We start from the raw sequence: 22790 nt of genomic DNA on the forward strand, positions 1-22790 counted from the left end.
TAAAGCAACTGTAAATAATAATTCAATTGTGAACAATAGTGGAATTGTGAATAATATTGTAATTGTAAATAATAATATTGTAGTAATTAGCATTCAGATTTCTGTTAGTACTAGCCAAAATTAACAATAAAACGCCCATCTCTGACACATCAACAGCTATGATGGAGATTGCTGAACATTAAACAAATACGCCTTCAGTAATACAAAAAATAAACCATGACGAAGCATTTCTGATAGGCAGCGGTAGATTGTTCCAGCATTTTGAAGCAGCATAGCGAAAGCTACCTCGAAATCTGACAGTTCTGTGTCAAGGGCATTCGAGACGAGAGGCATGCACGAATGAGTACCTGAGCTTGTCATAAAGGTATGGTGGCTGTTTGGTCTTAATGATACCAAAAAGCAGCAACATGTAACTGGGAACGGGCCTCCATCTTCAACAGATTCGCATTATTCAGAAAAGCGGTGACGTGCGTCCGAAGCAGAATTGGGAAGCAACACCTAGCGCATGCATTCTGGAAACGCTGGATAAGACATCTTATGCGGGAAAGTAGAGATCCTTCAAATACAGTATCAGTGTAATTAATTAAAGAATCACAAAGTTTTATACGTAAATCAATGTTAATGAAATTTCTCACGCGATATACAACTTTCAAGCCATAGAAACAAAATCCAACCAGAACTTCCCATTAAGTCTTGGTTCTTCACTAGGAAATCGATTCCGAAAAACATCACCTCTGCAATTATTCGCCTTCGCTTAGCTCACATATGCACTCCTATGTTCTTGGCCAAGATTCGTGTTCGAGACCACTCCCTGTGTGAATGCGGTCTGGCAGAGGGTTCCCTCGAGCACCTGTTTTTTAACCGTAATCGTATCGTCACTCCTCTATATGATATCCTCCCCTCTAAAATCCCCCGTCCCGTCAATATCAACTTTCTCTTAACGTTAGTCCACTCTTCCTTTGTCTATGTCCTGTGTAAGTTTATTAAAAAAAAAATTGTTTCTGCAATAGTCTGTGTTTGTACTCTGTTGTTGTAGATTCTCTCCTCAGTGAACCTTTTCGGAATTTACCGGACAATCTTTGAGTTTGGCATTGGCGGGTTTACCGATATGGTATCGATGGGGATGTAATATTATAAAGTAGAAGTACGGCATATTTACTCATTTTTACTTGACATTGGCGAAATCATCGTTTGTTTCGATGGAGCCATAGCATCTAAAAGAAGAAGAAGAATAACAATTTCGGACTATCCCAAAGATATGTCCCTCGAAATGATGAGAACCATCCATAAGAACACCCAGATTTTTAGCCAACGAAACTAGGTCCACAGAGTTACCTGCTACAGCTACTTGTGGTTGGGATTAAAAGAAATATAAATTTGTAGGTCATCGGCATATAGATGGCATCTACAGTCCCTATCTAACACTATCTACAATATCCGCAGTGTAAAGGAGGAATAAAACAGGTCCGAGAACCCTGTGGATCCCGTGCCGCCACTGTCGCTAGAGGACAGTGGCGGCACCAGAAAGTACAGAAGACCCAGCTTCACTGCGTACCTCCACTTGCTGTATACGACTACTGAGATAGCCAGAGAACCACTTGACGGTATCACAGTCGAACCCATAATAAACGAGTTCAGCTAATAGAAATTGAATATCCACATTATCAAAAGATCGGAAAAAACGAGTAATGTCAGAATGGATTCCCCTCCAGCGTCCTGCGCAGCCAACACACAATCCACCACATCCAGTAATGCGGTGGCAGTGCTGCGACCCTTCCTGATACTCGGCTGTTTCGATTGCAATATTCCGTTGGTCTCAATGTACTCTGTTAGTAGCTAACACACGTTCTCATATTAAATATGCATCAGCGGGCAATTACAAATTTCAGAATGTATAAAAATATTTTTATCTAATTAAACTAATTAACACATAAACATAAGCCCAAACTGATAATTCGTGGACTTAGGAATAATTTGTAGGATAGTACTCATGGTGAAATATATAATAGAACAAACGTGTATAGCTGTGCTTAAAATAGAAGAAGATCATCTAGACAAACCGATAACCTAACACATAAAACTACGATGATGTGTATAGACCTTTTATTATTGGGTTATTGGAAACCATCAGTATCTTCAGACAAAGAATGTCCAAGAAAAGAAGAAAGTACCTGTTAATTATATTTTTTTTATATTTCCTAATTTCACTTACGCATTATTATATAAAAGCTTGTTCCTAATTTAATTTGTTACATTTAATTAATAAGTAACTGAACCAGAACTTACAAAATTAAATTTTGTAAACAGATTTATTCAAATTTTTGTTGAACATTATTCAAGTGGATAAACTTAACTAATAGTAAAAAATACGTTAACATACGTATATTTCACGCCTTTTCCCCATCGGGATAGGCAGAGACAACAACGCGAACATGAATAAATAAATAAAATAAAAACACTTCAATAATTAAAGTAAATCACATTTACATCCAAAGAATCATGTGTAACTTTAATCTCCAGATATTGAGTAGTTTATGGTACTGTCTATAGCCAAGCGCCTCGCGCCTCGCGCCAAGCATCTCGTATACCATCAGGACGCCGATTCCGAACTCTTTGATACCTTTTTTTTTTTTTTTTTTTTTTTATACATGACAGGCAAATGACTCCACTCCACCTGATGTTAAGTGGAAAGTGGTATCCAAACGCGAAGGAACCTAGTGCAGCGATGAAATCCTCACTGCACTAGCCACCTCCACCCTGCCTGCCTACAATATGCCTCTTCACGCCTCGTTCGATTGGATATCGTTCTAGAATCGAAGGGCACTTTCCGAGCTATTCAGAACATTCGAGTTAAACGTTCGATTCGGATTGATACGATATCGTTATCCAATAACGTTTACGGAGTTAGTCGGCGAACTTAGACCATAAAAAAAATTAAATCCATTTATAATTATTTTTAACATTTTAAAGGCCTAAAATATAAGAATGCTTAAGTCTCGCATTAAAATATATTAATAAAATTGAACAAAATCCAGATTTTATTTAAAATAATAAAAGATTTCCAGATTACATTCTTGCTTTGTAAACAATAGAACGTTCGGTAACTTTCATTCGATAACTGTGTTCTGAATAACGTTTGTATAGCCTTTGCCGGTCGAGAAGTACGAGTAATCGTACACCATTTCGGTTCGGTTTCGAATACGACAGTTTGACGTTCGATTCGGTTATTGTGAATAAAAATGAAATCGTACGATATCTAATCGAATCGGTCGACAACAGAGTTATCGTAAGGTCAAGTAAGGCTGAATCGACGTGCAGGCCAAGCTTACGGCGCGCGGCATTTTACGAATAGAAGTACCCTGAGATTAGTGAAAACCGTAAGGAGATTAGTGCAGCACTGTGCGTTTTTCCTCAGATTTAATTTTAAGTGAAACGAGTAGTAAATTAATAACATACGTGAATGCCTGCGTATGTCGATACCTTCAGTGAATACTACGCCAACTTTATTTTTTGGTTATTTTCTGTTTTTTTTTACTAATACTATGCTTCCCGATTTCTGTGAAAAAAACTTAAGAAACGAAAAATAAAAGTCGAAAAAAAAAACAAAAAACGAATGTTGTGAAAACGTACACTGGTATGTATTGATCGCAATAAACAAAATATTACAAAAGATTTAATGCCTTTTGTACACCTGAAACCGCTTTTAGAATATTTATTTGTGATTGTCTACTTATCTGTACCACCACAACTACAATGTGATCTTACTCATGATAATAATGATTATTTCACAGACGGGTATTGTGTGGCCGACTCAATATTATAGAAATTTTAATGTTTCTCATAAGGCAGCTACATACACAACTTTATTCTAGCCAAATTCGATAATAGAATGTTTAATAATAACAAAACGTTGCTAGGAGACGTTGGCTGGTGTAAATAACATTCTTTGTCAAATTTCATTATTTAGGCTAGTTCTGCCCATGGCGGGCATGCTCACATAGTTGGAATTTAAATAGGCTATTGGGATATAGACGGAAGCAATACCTGATCAATTTATTATATAGTTAACAAAATTCCGATACATTATGATTTTTTAACTAAAGTAATTAAGTCCTTTTGATACCTATTGATACTTTTTGATACTTATTGCTATAATGGTAGCCAAAAATAAATGGAATTGTAAATTTTATTTCATATTTATTTACTATATATTTTATCCCGCATCAATTTCCTGCTTACGAACTTGAATTACCTACAACTCGAACGATTACAATACCTCTCTAGAGATAAATGAAATCGTTAGGGATGGCACAGTTTTACAAATAATAATTAATTACTAGTAGTTTTTATGTCGGTTTCAAATCACTAGTGATTTGATGCTTCTGTTGAACAAAATTCATACAGGCATGATTACAAGATTAGTATTATCAATAGCCTATTAAATTTCGGGGGAAATTTTTAAATTGTGGTAACTGTATAACAGTCCAAGATGAAAATCTTAAAAATCTTACGATTTTGTTTATTGAAATTTATTTACATTTAATTTGGCTAGAGTATAGGTCCACCAACCAATTTAATCTTTGAGGTAGCACACTTATTTTGTAGTTTAATTAACAAGTTTTATATCAAGTTCTTAGGTTACATCAATGAGTAAACAAAATTTGGTATGTACCAAAGCTTTAATATTATGGCTTTTATCAAGCTTGCATCAGCTCTGGTTTCCTTTCTTTTCTTACCATTTTCTTAACCCGTTCGTGCATAGTACTGAAATTATACTGCGCTCAAAAACGTCACCACTTTTCTATATGCCGTAGTGCTTACATTGCTTCAATACAATTATTACGGTTTATCACTGACGACGGTTGATTCCGTCAACAGGCATAGTCGTACTGCTCATAGTTCTTGCAAATGTTTCTTGTGCGTGAAAAAGTACGGCTATGACGGTAGTAGGGTATTTGCCATTGTGAGATAATTACAAAATTAAAATGTGCGATATTGATTGTGCAAGAGAAACGCTTTCCAAAATAAACACTTAGGTTCTACTAATTAATAATAATAGTTATAATAACGCACACACTCAACATTGCCCCGCATTAGGGAAACCCTGTGTCGCGGGTGCCATGGACACGCATATAGACAACCACAAATTACACCCAAACTCACGAGAAAAATAAATGTACACATACTTCTCCCGAAAAACCTAAAAAAATACTTTCGGGATTATGGAAATCATGCAAAAGTTATTTCGGGCAAATGTATTTTTGTCTTCTGATTCGTAACCCCGAGCCGTAGCAAGAGTACAACAATATTTGAAAGTATTACTAACACGTATTAAAAAATATTTTAGTAATAACATTAGCATCAAAGCAACTATGAAATTTTTGTTCTAAATATTTCAGACGCTTGTGTTTCAAACAATTGAAATTGACGTGATGGGTCTCGTTCAGTCTGTTACGCAAGCAATGAGTCAGAAAGAGACAGTTAGCTATTTGATTATTTTGATTGATTTTGTAATTTATATTTACGATTAATTTAAATATATATATAAACACTATATATACTAGTGCATAAAATAACACTTTTAAATGATAACTATGATAACACAATGTAGTATTTACTGAAAATATGATATACCACCCTGTTTTTTCACTTTAGTTGGGTAATTTTTACAAGGTTTTACTACCCAATACGGCATTATTGACAAGCGCGCTGTCAGTCGAACAAACGAAGACTAAAGCGTGATTGACGCCCTGTAAGTTCGGACACTTCTTAACGCGGCCCCGACGTCCATTTATTTGCAAGTCAATGATTAACTCTAACGAAGAATATTTTGAGAAACAATAAATTCATTTCTAACCATTTATAGTATTTTTTTCTTATTCATTCCGGAAACTTATAGTGCGCCCCACGTGTATGAAATGTTTAAAGAAAAAGATAGACAGAGGTTTGCAAAGAAAAAGCGGAAGGAAAATTTTGAAGTTGTATGAATTATCTCGTCATTTATAAAAAATAATGAAAGATATTAATCGTGCAAATTCAAAAAACCTGAATGCTCTTGTAGCTACAGATTGTGTAATAAAAATTTGTTTTAAAAGAGATACGGACATACTTCGTATAATTGAAAAGAAAAAAACTGGACAGCCAAACTGAAATCTAATATTAGTTAATAGTCATAAGGTGAAATTTGTTTGCGTAGTTCTGGTCGATTTGTAAACAAATTTTAGTTTTTAAAGCTAGATTTAAAATAGTTAGTCATGTTACTAAATGTTTGTGTAGATTATTGAATGTTTTTATTGCCTTTTTCATAATATTTTATACAAAAATTATGCCTTTTGTTAAATTATCCTGATTTCCGTGGTAGCTGAATTTGGTGGTTCAAATATGTCATTAACTGTTAAGAATCTAGTTGCCCTAATAACGGAATCTTATGTAAGTAATGTTTAGTAGCAGTAGAGCTCCTTGTGTAAGAGTTCGTCCAGGGTAGTACTGCCACCTTACCTATTTCTGCCCCCAAGCAGTAATGTCAGCATCACTGTGTTCCGGTTTTGAAGGGTAAGGGTGATGGTGAAATTACAGGCACATGGGATTTGCCATCTTATATCTCAGTGTGATGGGCGCAGTGGTAGTGCCCTGAAATCTTTGCAATTTAAAGCCCTGAATGGCACTGAAACTGTTATGGACAAGCATGTAGCTTACCATCAGGCGCACGACTTGTTCGTCCCGTCACTTGATGCTATGAAAAAAAAAGTTTGAGTTCGTTTTCCTTCCCGTTCAATGTTTTGCCTGAAATTAAGAAAAAAAAATTCGTCCACCGAATTTAGAGAATTTAGCCCTTCTTGGAGAAATGCCCTACTAATTTAATTACCTATGTATTGAAACAAAATTAGAACTTTAAGGATGTTTTAATTAACTATGTATTGAAACAAAATTAGAACTTTAAGGATGTTTTGTGCATGTTTACTGACATAATTTGTAATCTAATCATTAGTTGATTGATGTTCAATCACCATAAGTATAATTTTGCATGCCAGATGTGGTAAAATACCTATGAGCTCTATCTCTCTATTGTGTTTCACCTCTTGTTCACTTTAAGCAAATAATATACATAATATAAATAATAAATATTTTAAGCAAATAAATTTTCATTTAATTTCATTTCATTTCAACGTCGCTTTTTACCAGGTGAGATGCGAGGTCAAATGCTCACTTATTTTCTTATATAAAAAAATTATAGATACTTATATAAAGAGGGACAACTGGATAGTAGGAAGGTCCCAAGCATTCACGCCATAACTCAAAGTAACGGAAAATGAACCGAAATGCATACTAGTTAGGATACCCGTTAACCTCCTGCTCATTCGCCAGTTTTATATATCATGACAGAATTCGCAGCTACAAGCAGCGATTACAAGGACAAACGCTCACATGCAAGCATGTGTTCTGTCAATACAAAGGAATTGACAGAAATTCACAGACAAGACCCAAGTTTCGCTTCAGTATCTCGAAGGAATGTTTTAGGTAAGGTACATCGGTCATGGGAACAGTTAAAATAACTCGCGGTTCGTCACAAGTACTAGCCTCGTTAGACAGGATGTCAGAACGTTCATTACCCGGGACACCAGTATGACCTGGCAGCCAGACGAACATTCCAAAATGTCAAATGAAGGAAAATCGTTACGTGCAGAATTTGAGAAATGGGATAATATTATTTGATCCTCAAAGATATAATTGATCTATTGAAAATATTTTAATTATTTTTGATAAATGTACATATTAATTGTTCCTTTTATATTAGTTGATATACGGATAAATTATAAATGAACTGCATTCTACTAAATTAATTGGTATTCAAAAATAAAATATGACCCTCTTTTTTATTATTGGTTTTTCTTTTAATGGTTTTAACGGTTGTTTAGATTTTTTCGCCTGTTGCTATAGCAAAATTCAAAGCGATCATTTAAATAAGTGTTATTTGAAATGAGTCATAACAACCAAGTAAGAAGTACCATATTTTAATAATTAAGATTCACGGAAAATATTTCGAAAGTACCATTACGAACACACTAATTTTGATAGGTAATTACGTCTGGGGAAATATATCATGAATTATTCACAAAATGTCGTGATACCTTCATACTATGAGAAAGGTTAGCTACACGCTTTCGTAACTTATTATGATTTCGTAGCTCATTTCGTAGCGCCTACGTGTGCACGGGATTTGAGTGGACAATGTAATAGGGCTAACACAAGTATAATACATAATACGTACCTATACATAGACCTAAAGACCTAAGCATTTGTATGAGCTTGCTGCAAATATAAATACAGTACAATTTGGGTTTGATTTTTGGGTTTTCTTTCTTTTTGGACATCATTAAAATTACTACGCGTATTATTATATTTCGACTGGGAACAGTTTTTTGTAGAATTATTACAAAATTAATCATTCAAACTTAAAAAAAGATATATATTTTTTCTTTTTTTGACAGTTCGATTTTTACATTTTGTGTAATATGGTGCTTTAAAATTATTATATTTAAAAAACAATATAAGGCAAGTACGTACAATCAAAGTTTTCGTAATACTCTTAAGATACAACCAAGTATCATAAAGTACAATAAAGTTATAAAATATAAACTAGCTTTCACGCTGAAAAATTTAGTTTGTAATAAATCACATAGCACACAAGCAAGTTTTAAAGTGACAAATAATCAGTTTTTTTATTAATAAACCACACCATTGACAATGAAATTCCTTTTGAGATATAATAGCTCTTTCAAAATTCACATGAAACACATAACAAAAAATTAATATAATAATGTTATGTTATAAACAAAAAATAAAACTCGTTATTTTGACAAATAAACTTACTTATCTTAAAAAGTTTAGTGGTCTACTCTTGCTTTTCGCTAACGTTGCAAGTTTTTTTTTACATAAAAGCGCTTAAACGTTTTTCTAAACGATTTTGTTAGCTTCAAAATATAAAGCGTTTAAAAAGCACCGTTTTTTCAACAATGCATATTTAAACGTTTATAAAAATAAGCATCTTTTCCCATCTCTACAGAGCACAGAATTATACTACTTAGTGGTAGAAGAATAATTGTTTTTGACGTATATGTCTTTTGTGGAAGATTTGGTTCTATTATATATTTTTTTTTTCGATTTAAATTTCTAGAAATGCTACTTATCAACATCAGTCAATTATAGTGAATGGATAATGAAAAAAAAACATGTTGGAACATTTTATACGAAAGATGACTCGACTTACACAGCAGTGGCCTCTTGACCGACATTCTTGAGTGAATCCAGCATTAGGACGGCATGTTTGCGGCCTTCGATGAGCGCGTCTCGTTTCATAACATTGGTGATCAACTGCATAGACAGGCGCTCCGTCTGGTACCTCTGCTCCTTAAGTCTAAAAATATATAAAAAGATGTGTAAATATATACAAAGTACTAATATTTAAGTGTTCTACATTTAGTGTAGCAAAATTACCTCTGCAGCAGTACAGTAAGCCCGGAACTCAATTTCACGGTGCGACCAAGAATCGAACCCACTAATCAAGCCCGATTCAATTAAAACTTTACGTAATATGAGCAAATAACTTTTACGATCTACGTGAGGTAACAAGATTCGCCTTCTCTTCTGCAGTATGAGCTAGCGAACCTTCTGGTCTCAGCAGAGGTGGCAAAAATGGGTGACAAAAGTTAGATTCGACTGCTTTGGCCAGGGACCAAAGGATTTGCTGCCTGCTGGATAAGAGGCAACCTTGGCGTCTATGCGGCGCACATGGTCGAACTTGGCCCTACGTAACACGCCTTCGCACTTCTTGGCGGCCTTATTAAAAGCATTCTTCAGATTACTACTCGGAGCTTTGCGTAGTCGAGAATACTGCCCAATCTTGGTACGCGGACTGTTTATGTACTTCAAGGCGACTATAATCAGCGTAAAACCATGGACGAGCTTGGGGTCCATTGGGTACATCAGAGTATGGTATGTAATACTCCATACCCAAACGCAAGACCTCGACTACAGCATCAGCTCAGCTCGACGAGTCTCCTGAAGCAAAGCACGCCTGCCAGAGATATGACGCAAAGAAATGGCGCATTTCGTCCCAATCTGCTAACTTGTATCGCCACACCCATTTGAGTATACGGATACAGTTTTCACCAGGCAATGGTCGGAAGTACCCAGTGGGGTCTCCACAACCACAGAGTAGCGGTCTGGATCAATTGTTAACAGAAGACAGAAAGACTCAACATCTGGGATCCTGGTGGCGCCACTGACAAGCTGGGAAAGGCTTAGAGTTAACGCAAGTTTACGCGTCTCTCTCCCAGCGTGATCGGTCATCTGGTATGGGAACAATAATTCTTGATGGTGAGCATTAAAGTCCCCCAGAATGACTAGTTGCTCCGCTGACACAATACATGTAATAAACAAACCACCGTCACCATGACAACCAGGAAAAAATATATAAAATGTACAAAGGAGTAACAGTCCATTGTCACCAAAAAGTCAGAATCAGACGAAAACTTGGAAAAAGGGGGGAGCCCTTGAAAATCGAATCGAAGTTTTTTTCAACTGGACATTAGCGAAATCGCCATTTTTTTTGTATAAGTTTTATAATACTAAACTACCGTACATAGTTATTTTTACTTGACATTGGCAAAATCATTGATTATTTCGATGGGGCCATAACATTTAAAAGAAGAAGAGGTCGGTTTTTTTTTTTCAATGAAAAAGTCACAATTATTTCATTGAAAATTTAGTTCCGTTGTTCTGAGCAATAAGTACGGTTCATTGTTGCATTATTATTACTATTGTTTCAGGTACCTACTATACACTGATGTACCTCGTGAAACCATGCGTCTGAAAGAACATAATATGTTGAATCTCTCTGAAGCCACGTCAGTCGGCAGTAAAGTTCTTGACGGATTTTATTCCTATATGTCTATACCCGACGTGCAATAAACTGAATTGCAATATACATATTGCGTACAAGAAGCTATTCAGATCGCTAAAAAATGAGAATGACCCACCCTAAATAAGCGCAAGTTTATGCAGTAAAATATTTAATGATAGGAAGAAATGTATAGAGAGAAAGGCAGATAAAAAGGAATTACAAACAATATAACATATTATAGTTACGTGTACACCAAAAAATACTTTATAAACATGTCAGGGTGTTAATATTAGGGGTTAAAGTATGAAATTGCCGTTTTATTGCAATAGGTTCTTTGAATTTTCATAGAATCTTCATGGTTTGAGGTTTTCGAATGAAAATTTTTCCAAATGTTTTCTGTGATTTTTTTTTTTTTTTAAATTTGAAACATTTGAATATCGACTTTCAATTGTTTTTGTTATTCAATTTAGACAAGAAAGATGGATACTGCGAAAATTCGAGTGATTTTTGAATACGAGTTCCGACGCGGAACTAACGCGGCAGAAACAGCCCGCAATATCAATGCTGCGTTTGGAGAGGGGTCTACCAATGAACGCACCGTGCGATTTTGGTTTAAACGCTTTCGTGATGGAAATTTCGACTTAAAGAACGAGCCACGAGGAAGACCGCCCACACAGGTGAATAACGATGAATTAAGAGAGATAGTGGAAGCCGATCCTTGTCAAACTACCCAGGAATTAGCGGCATGGTTTAACGTTACCTTACCCACAATATTGACTCACTTGCGTCAAATCAATAAAATAAAAAAATACGAAAAATGGGTGCCTCATGATTTGACTGATCTGCAGAAAGAAACGCGTGTTGAAACTTGTGTTGCCTTGTTGAACCGGTACAGAAATGAAGGAATATTGGATCGAATTGTAACATGTGATGAAAAGTGGATTCTTTATGATAACCGGAAAAGAAAAATGCAATGGCTGACCCCAGGTCAAATGCCACAACAGTGTCCTAAAGCAAAACTTACCAATAAAAAGGTAATGGTAACTGTTTGGTGGTCTCAGCATGGTGTTATTCACTATAGTTTTCTCCGATTTGGTCAAGCAATAACGGCAGATGTCTATTGTGCCGAACTCCGAACCATGTTGACAAAACTAGCAGTAAAACAGCCCCGACTCATGAATCGATCTTCACCATTATTGCTCCACGACAACGCGAGACCTCACACAGCACGAGAAACCATTTTGACCCTTCAGGAACTGCAGTTAGAAACCATTCGTCATCCTCCGTATTCACCAGACCTTGCTCCAACGGACTACCATTTTTTTCGTGATTTGGACAATTATCTACGTGACAAGAAGTTTTCTTCCCAGGAGGCAGTACAAAATGCTTTCACACAGTTTGTGCAGTCTAGATCGTCGGAGTTCTATCGCAAAGGCATTAATAACCTTCCCATTAGATGGCAGCAATGTATAGATAATAATGGCAACTATTTTGATTAAATAAATTTGTTAAAAATTTAAAAAAGAAACAATTTAGATTTTCAGTACAAATCGGCAATTTCATACTTTAACCCCTATTATTATAAATTTATAACCAAAAAGATCTAACAACCTGGACAAAATCTCATCGAAGGATGAAACGAGAGTAGATTTTTGTAATTTTTTACAAATTGCCAACACTTCTTCGAGCTCCCAGTGCACAGAATGGTGACTGCCAGCATCCTCGTTTTCGTAAAGGTCGTCCAGACTTGTCGCTTCCTGGAACATTTAAAAAACATTAGATACACGTAATCTTGTCAACCGTAGCCTAGTCAATAATGTAAATTAAAAAAAAATTAAAATACAAATACAACTAATGTTTGTCCAAAATCACGCAAATATTTGGCTTCACAGACAGCATCGCAGAAAGAGACGTGTCCTTCAATAAGTTATAATTCCCAGCATGCACTGCTAATTATACCAACACGGAGCTACGTGACTTTATCATAGATATCACGTGTTATTTTAGTCTTGATATAACATCAAACACAAGTACTACTACCACCTACATAAGTCAAGTTTTGACGATGTTCTATAGAGTTTTGTAGACACTGCATATTACCGGGATATTACACACAAAAAAAATTTAACTTGCTTCGTTTTGTACTTTAAATTAGGATCTTTTTGTTTGTGTTTCGTGTAGGTTGTTACTTGTTTGCTTTATACTCACTTCTTTTCGAATGAGTTTTGGAAAAGAATTGGTTAAGTAAGCAACTTCTCGGCGAACAAGTTTTAAAGTTCTTTCGCGTTCTTTCATATTTGCTTTGATTTCTTTTTCCAGCTTGTTAAACTCGAACTTTCTATCGTCTAGGTACTCCATGGCGAGCTGGCCCATTTCGGTAGCACCCATTAAACACTTGCCCTGTGCTCTGCAGTCCAGTTTCAACGCTTCTAATACCACCGTGAAGTAAGACGAGTCCTATAATAAATACAGAGTACACTTACACCTTCACAGCTATAATGAACTTCATAGCTTTCATTTTTTCAATCTATCTTTGATTTGACTATGAGTAGTTTCATGCAAAAGAATTGATTATGGCATAGTAAATATTGCAATGAGCAGTTAAAGTTTTAAGTTACACTGAGCATACCTTCTTAAGAATATCTAAAATTTTTTTATACATGACTTTAATGGCTAGAGCGGCATTCTTCTTAATATTAGCTTTTTGCACATAATTAGCGACGGCTTGTTCCTTTTTCTCTGCGGGAAGCTTTCCACCTACTTCGTAAATAATTCTGTCCCTTAGTTCAGCTGCTTCTAACTGTTAAAACATAATAAAATACTAAATTACTTATGTGGAATGTTTAGTTATGTAACTCAGACCCATTTAAATGGAAAAATTACGAACGGAAAGGTACAACGATCGTCATTTATTATTAGATTTTTCTCTTTTTGCAAAACTCGATTCGATATCAGACAGCCACTGAAAGTTTGATACTATAATGTCGTCGAACACGTCTAAAATAAAATGAATTAACGTTTATCTCCGTTAACATCTTTTAGAGGATGAAAAGTCCAACTTGACATAGTAATAACCACACGGTATACGAGTATAAATTCATTTCTGAATAAAGCACGAAATAGCAGACAAGCGGAGGATGACGCGATTTGAACGATAGACGAGTAGTCAATCAAATTAAACGCATAATTCAAATGCCCTTCCGATAACTTTGTTGCCAATACCAACCAATCACGAGGTAACTACGCGCCTTTTCATCGAAACTTACTAAGCTAAGCTAAGACCCAATAGGGTCGTAATCCATCGGGCGCAAAATAAATGTATTATATGTATGAATGTACTAAATACATTGACTTACAATTATATGGACGTCGGGTCCGCGCTAAAAAGTGTCCGCACTTGTAAGGCGCTAAAATCGTATACAGAGCGCGACACTCCGCTTTAGTCTTCATTTGTTCTACGGACAGCGCGATACTGCGATGACATAACAATTTAAATTTCGAATAGGTTGACTTGGGACATTTTTTTCGTGGTTTTTGTATTAGACCCGTCGTCCATTTATTTATAAGTCAATGACTAAATACGAAACTTACATAAAATTAATATCAACGAGAGTTCGAATACATTATTCAACCAAAATTTTTCTCCAGACATGTTATTTGAATATTCACAAAACTACCTTTGACGTACGTGACTGTTAGTGCAAAATAAGCAGTTACGAAAGGATTTATAAGACTTTAAAAGTGCTTAATTGGCTAAGCTGAGCACAATAAACGGGCGAATGGTTTGTATGAAAAGCTTGTCTTAAATCAGTTTCCTACAAGGAAATAAATTAAGTACGGCTGTGGAAAATTTATTACTAAATAAGTTATCACTTCAGAAGCGAGAAAGGCCAGCGCACCGAACCCATTTTACTAATTGATTTACTCGTCCATTTCCAAAATAAACACTACCACTGCATATTTCAGCAGAAAACTGTTGGTGAACAGAATGTGCTGATTCACTATGGCACACTATTGCTTGAATAAAAGTGAGGAAAGAAGGTTAAGCATATTGATACCTACCGATTTAAATCACCGCTTAGCGATTGGACTTATACGTAAAATGGAACCAATAGGTCGCGATCGACACCTTTCGTTATTATGATAAATAGTTCTTGGTATAAGTTTTCATTCATCAAAGTTTTAAGCAACAAAAAAACACTTAGAGACCTACCTGCGATTGTCGAAATGTCTCCATCTTTTTCTTCTTTATGAATCTGATTCTGTCCAGTTTCTTTCTCTTGTTAAAATTTTCTTGGTGTATACTTTCCAGTACTTTCTGCAATAAAAGGTCGCAACAATGTGAAAATTTCATTAAGTATACAGATAAAGTATACATAAGATAAAATTGGAATTCTGAAATTTATTCTATGAAAATCTTGTACGTGCAAATAAAAGTCCGAGAACGAAAGTTTTCAAATGTTCAGTTTTCTGTTTTCCCGTTCATAAGTAAAAGTGCAATTATGCTCACAGATAACCAAATTATGTTTAATAGTTAAACTAAAAATTCATCGCAGTAAGTTACGAGTTTGCTATTCCAGCATTCGCAGAGAGCAATCTTTGTTGGTTTATATTTCATTCAGTTAGAAGACTTATGACATTACTGAAAATAATTACCTCGTATAATAATGAACAAAAACTCAACCATTTCCATAATAATTTAATATTGGTAGGTATATACAACAGCCACGCGGAAACACATGTTTTAAATAGATTTCTCTGTATAACGACTCTTCATAAGAGAAACAATAAATGGTAGTCAAAGTAAACAGAGCTGAACTGTACATATTGCACGGCACATTATGTACACCGTCTGGAGTGAACTTCTATAAAGGCGTAATTTTATTTATACCATAATAAAGAACTGCTGTCGCTGTTATTAAACATTCCTGTTCCGGTTTTTGACAGCACTACTATACCAAAATGTGCATTATTGTTACATTTTAGTAGAAATAGAGCTACTTGTAAATGACTTCGTCCGTGAAACTACTGCCACACTACCTATTTCTGCCGCCAAGCAGTAACATGAGCGTTACTGCGTTCCGGTTTGGAAGGTTAAGAGTACTGGTGAAATTACAGACACACGAGACTAGTCAATCTATGTCGCTGGGTGACGGGCGCAGTGGCAGTGACCCTAAGATCTTTGCGATTGAAAACCTTGCGTAGCACTGCAACTGTTACGGTTAGGCGTGTCGTTTACCACAAGGCGCACGACTTATTCGTCTCGTCACTTGGTATTATTAAAAAAGATGTAATTTCATATTACAACATGTTTAAGTATAGACGAAATATTTAAAGATTTTAACTAACATCGGCCTGACTGTTCATATACATGAGCTGCAGTCGGCGGTGCTCCTGGAAGGCGTTTCTGAGGAATTGCTTGTCTCCGTACACCACCACCCCTAGCTCATCGCGTTTGGTTGAGATGTCCTTGCGCAGCTGCCGAATATCACGGGAGTATCGTCGCTTCTGTTTGGCCAAGTCTCCTTCATGGATCTTGCGGTCACGTTCTGACAGTAACAGGCACCATTTTCATTGTACATCTTTGTAATATAATAAAAAGAAATAATCCTAAAAAATGTGCTTAGTTATTGAAGTACACTGTTTTTTGCTACCCTTTTACTAGGAAATGTTTGTAAATACATCTGAAACATGGTGTGTCTACCTGCGATTACGAAAAACTTAATTTAAACGTTCGGTCAGCTTATTCCGTGTTGAATAAGAAGAAAAAATCGTGAATTGAATATTACAAATTTTTTTCTGCATCGTAGCTAGAATTAATTACCTTAAATGTACCTTTTAGCACTAGTATAGGAGCTGTAACTTTAACGTGACAGATACAGAAACGAGGTTCTAGCGTGAAATAGTCTTCACTCTACAGACATATATCTAAATAGACGCCGCAAGTGCAGGTACATTCTTCGCGTGCCCAATGTAAGCTATAAACGCTTAGAGGCCGCAGCTACGCCTCAGAACGCGCTCGTCCGTTATAGTACATAGTTAAACAGCAATCGAAAACGAGAAAAGCTTGTGCCATTAGATCTGCAAAAACACCGCAGCTCTGTGAGAAAATAAATAAACGGAGACGTTTCCTTCCACAATCAGAATATGCTCAATATATGTATTTTAAAATCAATTATTTTCTCTAAATGAGTTTCGAGAAAACAAATATGCAAACGAGTGTATGCTGCGTGATTCGTAATATATTGCGTCTATTACTTGGTGCTGTACATTTCAAGTACTTCCTTAGTAGGCTATGAATATCGAAGGATACTTTGGAATAATGCATTTAATGTCATGAGACGGACGGCTCCTTCGCCCTGTTTTTGGTCAAATTTTACGATTAGTGATGTTCACTTGATTCAATACAGTATTATAATAATATTCAACCTTCTGCTAAAAACCTATATATTATTCCTGCTTCATCCCTTTACACGAGTAGAAATCGAATAAAACTTTTACGAAAGTCAAAAGGCCTCGTGGGCACTTTTACAACGTTGGGACCTTGAAGACCTTTCCTTTTTTGCGTACTACATACTTAGCAACAAAGTTTGTCGAATATTGTTTAAAAAATGCAACCTTCTTTATCATAGAGATTTCACAGGCCAGGCATGTATGAAAGCTGATGTTGTCGGAGAGACGACATAATGTATGTCAGAATGGTACCAAGTGGCTCTCGCTTACCCCTATGGGAAAAGGGTGTACATTGTATACAGACTTCATACAGTCAACATTTAAGTGTACCAAGGGACAAAAATAGTAGATTGTACAACAAGTGCACAAAACGCGTCATTTTACCCGAGACGAGTACATGTGGATACTCAAGTCGAGGGTAAAATGGGTTTTATGAACGAGTTATACACTCTGCTTTTCAATTCGATTGCGAGGAAATGAAACAGCAATATTACAAATAAACGATTATTTAATTGAAATTGAATGTCAATTCTACACGTGACTCAGGTCGGACTACATAATGTTCAGTTATATTCTACAAGCTTTTATTTTTTATGCATTTCCATTTCTTATAACTTATTAGAATTACTATTGCCTACTTTTTTAATTTTGTAATATAACACGGATTAAAAAATAAGGCTGGTTTTATAGTCACGCGGCTAGACGCGCCGTTGGGTAGCGCGCTGTTGGACAGCGCGCGTTTGAACAGCGGTGCACTATAAAACGACATTAGTACGGCGCGTTTAGCTGCTGTGAGACAGTCGTGTACAAAATGAACGGCAATGCGGTTAGAGTACTGGCTATTTACTTTTTATGGAAAAAAAGGCAACAACAACGTCGAAGAACAGTAGGTGTTGATCCTTATAACGCTACAAGGTTACTGAGAGGCGAACACGTAACATCATTCCTTTCCAATTTCTTCCCAGGCTTTATTTTTTGCGTCCTTATTCTTATAAAAATCATCGGCCGGGTCCCATAAACATCTTCTAATTCGCACTTCGTCAATTACTCGTCCCGTATCGATGTAATTCATTTTGTACACAACAGAACCTAACGGCGCGTCTCAACGGCGTCAGACTAAAACGCACTATGGCCGTAGAAGCGCACGAGCGGCGCGCGGTTCGACCGCGCCGCGCGAATAGGACGCGTTCAACGAACGGCGCTGCCCAACCGCGCGAGTTTGAAACGCTACTAACTACCCCCATATATCCGAACGCGCGCGCTCCGACGGCGCTGCCGAAACGCGTGACTATAAAACCTCCCTAAATGTAAAACTTTATTTTATAAAGTTCTAGTGTGGGTAGCTGTTAGCACAGGCGTCATTGTCTCGGTCTTAAACGACGATTTTATTTTATGCACTAGAGCATAAAATCCTATTTTATACAGCTTACACCCAGCATAAATACAAACTTTAAGAGCATTAGAAGTGAAAACATTATTTTGTAATTGTGTACTTTCAGAATTTATGCAATGCATTTTTAATAGGTGCCTTTTTTATAACAGAAATTAAGGAGATCAAATGAAAAATAGTACAGCAGGTAATAAGAACACGCTGACATTAAAGAAAAAAAAATTCTGTCAGTATCACGTTTTAGTGGATCTTTATTATTGCACTTTATACTTACACATTGTTTTACGACAATACGTACCTATTGATTCCTTGGTCAACTTAAAAATGCTATTATTTAAATGTTAAAACTATTTCAGTGAACGTCTTTACCGCAGACATATATCTAGATAGACGCCGCAAGTGTAAGTACTTCGCGTGCCCAAAGTAAGTGACATTCACTTACTTGCCGCTGCTACACTTCAGAACGCGCTCGACCGTTATCGTAGTTATATACACCAGTCGAAAACGCGAAAACTGCATAATTGTGCCATTATAAACTGCAAAAGCACCATAACTGTGGGTAAACGTATAAAAAATAGGGACATTTCCTTCCACGGGCAAATGATTTTGTAATCAGAAGATGCATATATACAGGTGTGAATTTGAGACGGGGCAGCAAGGTCGGCTACCTTATTCGTTCTAGTTACAGGAAAACGGCTCTAGAAGACTATCCATGAATTTTGAAGATATATTGATTGGCATTCACAGATTTTGAAAAAATGGTCAGCAAGATAAAAGGCAATTTATATAAAACTTTTTTCATGTCATTCGATCCGGTTTATGGTAAGGATCAATATTTTCTATGGGACTAACTGAGGTAAGAGTACTCGAAATGTCAGAAATCGCAAAAAACTGTTTACCATACATTTTGTAGGGACATATTATATCTAGTCATCAGTTACTCTAGGTAGTTAAGGAAACTAGTACGAGTAAAGAAAATAGTACGAGTAATACACAAAAAATATATAATGCAAAGAATTAACAGTGCGCTGTCTTTACAAAAACCTGGAATTGGTCATACGTATGAGTTCGCCGCTTTCGAAGACGAAGGTGGTCTAGTTTATCCCACTTAAAGATGCTTTCAAAATATGCAGAGTAGCAGAGTTAGAAATTCGAGAAATAATAAACAAATCACAAAAATTTCACACCAGGCCGTCATTAAGTAAACCTCTTCTGATTAATGATATTTCATCATACTTTGTCAGCAGTAACATTTTCAATAGAAGTAGAAGAACGAAAGTCACCGACATAGCTCGAAGGATTAGCAAGTTGAAGTGGCAGTGGGCAGGGCACATAGCTCGTAGAACTGACGGCCGTTGGGGCAGAAAGGTTCTTGAATGGAGACCACAAACCGGAAGGCGTTCAGTGGGATACTAGATGGACGGATGACCTGGTAAGGGCGGCGGGTAACCGATGGATGCACGTCGCGTCCGATCGGCTGGTCTGGAAATCTTTGGGGGAGGCTTATGTTCAGCAGTGGACGTCTCCGGCTGATATGATGATGAAGATTATGATGAACATTTTCATTTGTCTTTCCATTCATCAATTTCATCAATTACCAACAGTTGCAAGTTCATATATTGACGTGCGTTTTCATTATTTAAGTTAATCGATAAGATCATCTATTACAAAAAGATGTTATATAATAAGCTCATTTTATTGGAAGGACAATAAATTTAATATTTGAAGACGAATAAAAATTGTTCTTATCTTATTATAGTATTTTTTTACTATATTAATATTACGACTACTTGTAATCAACAAAGACTTGAACAAAAATTATTATATTTAGAATAAATTTATTGAATGGAATACACACACTCAACATAGCCCCGCACTAGGAAACCCTGCGTCGCGGGTGCCATGGACACACACATAGACAACCACAAATTACACCCAATCCCACGAGAGAAATAAATGTAGGCTACACAAATATTTCTCCCGGCCCGGGAATCGAACCTGGAACCTCTGTGTGGCAATCCGGCGTGGTAACCGTTCGACCACGGAGGCAGTATACGGAGTACGCATGTTTATGCGTATTCCGTTCAATGAATCGATTTAGGCAAGCGGAAGGAGGTTTCCATCACTAAACAGTTCTTGTGACGTCATAGTGGGTACAAAAAATGTAGCACGCTTGGTTTTCGTACAAATTGCTGTACTTGCGGCGTCTATCTAGGTATATGTCTGTGGTCTTTACATAACGTTTAATTACTCATAGAAAATACCCCCTGGGGTTTTTACCTAGGCGCATCACACCTGGTCGCAAGTTTCTTAGAAAGCGACGAAGGGAATCAATATAAAGTAAAAACCCAAACCAATTCATCAATCACTTATGTCAACCTTAGAGTAATAAAGCGCTCCTTTCACTCACAAATATGTAGGGTACCACCTAACTTATTTAACATAACTTACATATTTGCATCAAAATATACATTACGTATAGGATTTTTGAGTTATTACGTATTTTGTGCGTAATTGTTTAAGTACCAATAGAACTATAATAACTATATTCTAGAACCAATAGAACTATATAGTTCTAATCATTCGTCTATTTGATGGTGCTAATTTAATTGAGAGAAATACCTAAATAAAGGAACTTCCTTTTTACGGTGTAAAGAATGAAGCTTCTGTGCTTATGTATTTCCTGAATACTTATAGACCAAACTTGCAAAGCGAACTGTCCGAGTTGAGCCCTTTCAAATAGTATTACCTAAATGGTATTTTTCATGTCTTCAAACACATGTAGTTCGTTAGGTGTCGGCGTTGATTGGAGAAGCTGTTTCATTTGTTCGTGTAGTTATGCTTACCTAAACCTAAAATAATGACGGTTTATGGGAATTGGGCCATACCTACCAAACTTTTGTACTCCGAGTTTATGTCAGTTACCCTGCGAAAACTACCCTAAGTCCTGTAAAGCCACTAATCCACTGATAAACCTTTCGCAAAGCAAAAGTTTAACAAGTTTTTGTAAAACTACTGTTCAATTATTAGCGTTTAGGATGCGTTTGTATGTATGTAAGCACTATTGTCCAGTTCAGTAGTAGTGATAAAAATAATGTGCCATACATCACCTCAATTACTTACCCGTTGTTGTAATTATTATTTATGTATTTATTTCATAAGTTATTTACAAACAAATTTGACATTAACAGTGTGAAACTTGCACCATTGCATTTAGGACAACACATTTGAGTTGAAACTAGATAATTAATTAACGATCCTGCGTGAATACAATAAGATGACAATAACATAGAACAGATGTCAAAAACTAAATTGGTGGGCACATTGCATTTCACATTTATTGCGTAAACTTTGTTAAGTTACTGATACCAACAAGATGGTAGGAATAGGAATTGATATCAACGAAGTTTCAAATTACTTATTTCAATGGAAGAAACTTACCTACCTGGAGGCACAAGGTCTCAATACTGCTCAGCAGCGACCAAGTGCTTGAAGTATGCGAGGGCAAGGTACGAGAACCAGTACTCGAGCCAGAAGGTGGTGACACTCATATTGCTGTTTACAATTTAGCTATTAATAGGATCGCTCTTCTTGCACTCATCAATAACAAACTAGATGATAACTGCCTATGTGGCCGAACGATTACTATGCGGGACTGCCACGCTGAGGTCCCAGGTTCGATTCCCGGGCCGGGAGAAATATTTCTATGGCCTATTATATGTTCTTCATCAGCAATATATATTTTTGACAGCAGTTTAACATAACCGACCCAGCCGTGCGAGCTAACAGCACCAAATCGTCTACGTACTCGTAACTTAGATTATTTACGCAGACACCATCAATCCAACAATTGACACGTTGGCTGCCGAGTTCCACTATCAGTTCATTCACATATAAGTTGAATAGCTTAGGCGAGATGATGCCTCCTTATCTAAGCCCGTACGTTCTCCTGGCTTTTTTTAGTAGCTCCTTGTGAAAGTGTTCTTCCAGAGAAGTACTGCCACTTTACATATTTCTGCCGCGATTACAAGAAAAAATCAACAT

At 36.3% G+C, this 22790-nt stretch overlaps 1 protein-coding gene across 1 annotated transcript in view; it reads right to left on the reverse strand.

Annotated features, from left to right (window-relative positions):
* LOC113227376 overlaps positions 1-22790 on the reverse strand; it is a 50307-nt gene that overhangs the window by 22386 nt on the left and 5131 nt on the right. The window contains exons 2-7 of the mRNA XM_026460273.1: positions 16253-16452; positions 15117-15221; positions 13533-13703; positions 13112-13360; positions 12515-12660; positions 9269-9415 (exon numbers count right to left, since the gene is read on the reverse strand). Coding sequence (XP_026316058.1) covers positions 9269-9415; positions 12515-12660; positions 13112-13360; positions 13533-13703; positions 15117-15221; positions 16253-16452 — 1018 coding nt within the window. The remainder of the gene's footprint in view (positions 1-9268; positions 9416-12514; positions 12661-13111; positions 13361-13532; positions 13704-15116; positions 15222-16252; positions 16453-22790) is intronic.

Source organism: Hyposmocoma kahamanoa, unplaced genomic scaffold, assembly GCF_003589595.1.
Source record: "Hyposmocoma kahamanoa isolate Upper Pololo Valley unplaced genomic scaffold, ASM358959v1 100021, whole genome shotgun sequence".
In the NCBI taxonomy this organism is placed as follows: Eukaryota; Metazoa; Arthropoda; class Insecta; order Lepidoptera; family Cosmopterigidae; genus Hyposmocoma; species Hyposmocoma kahamanoa.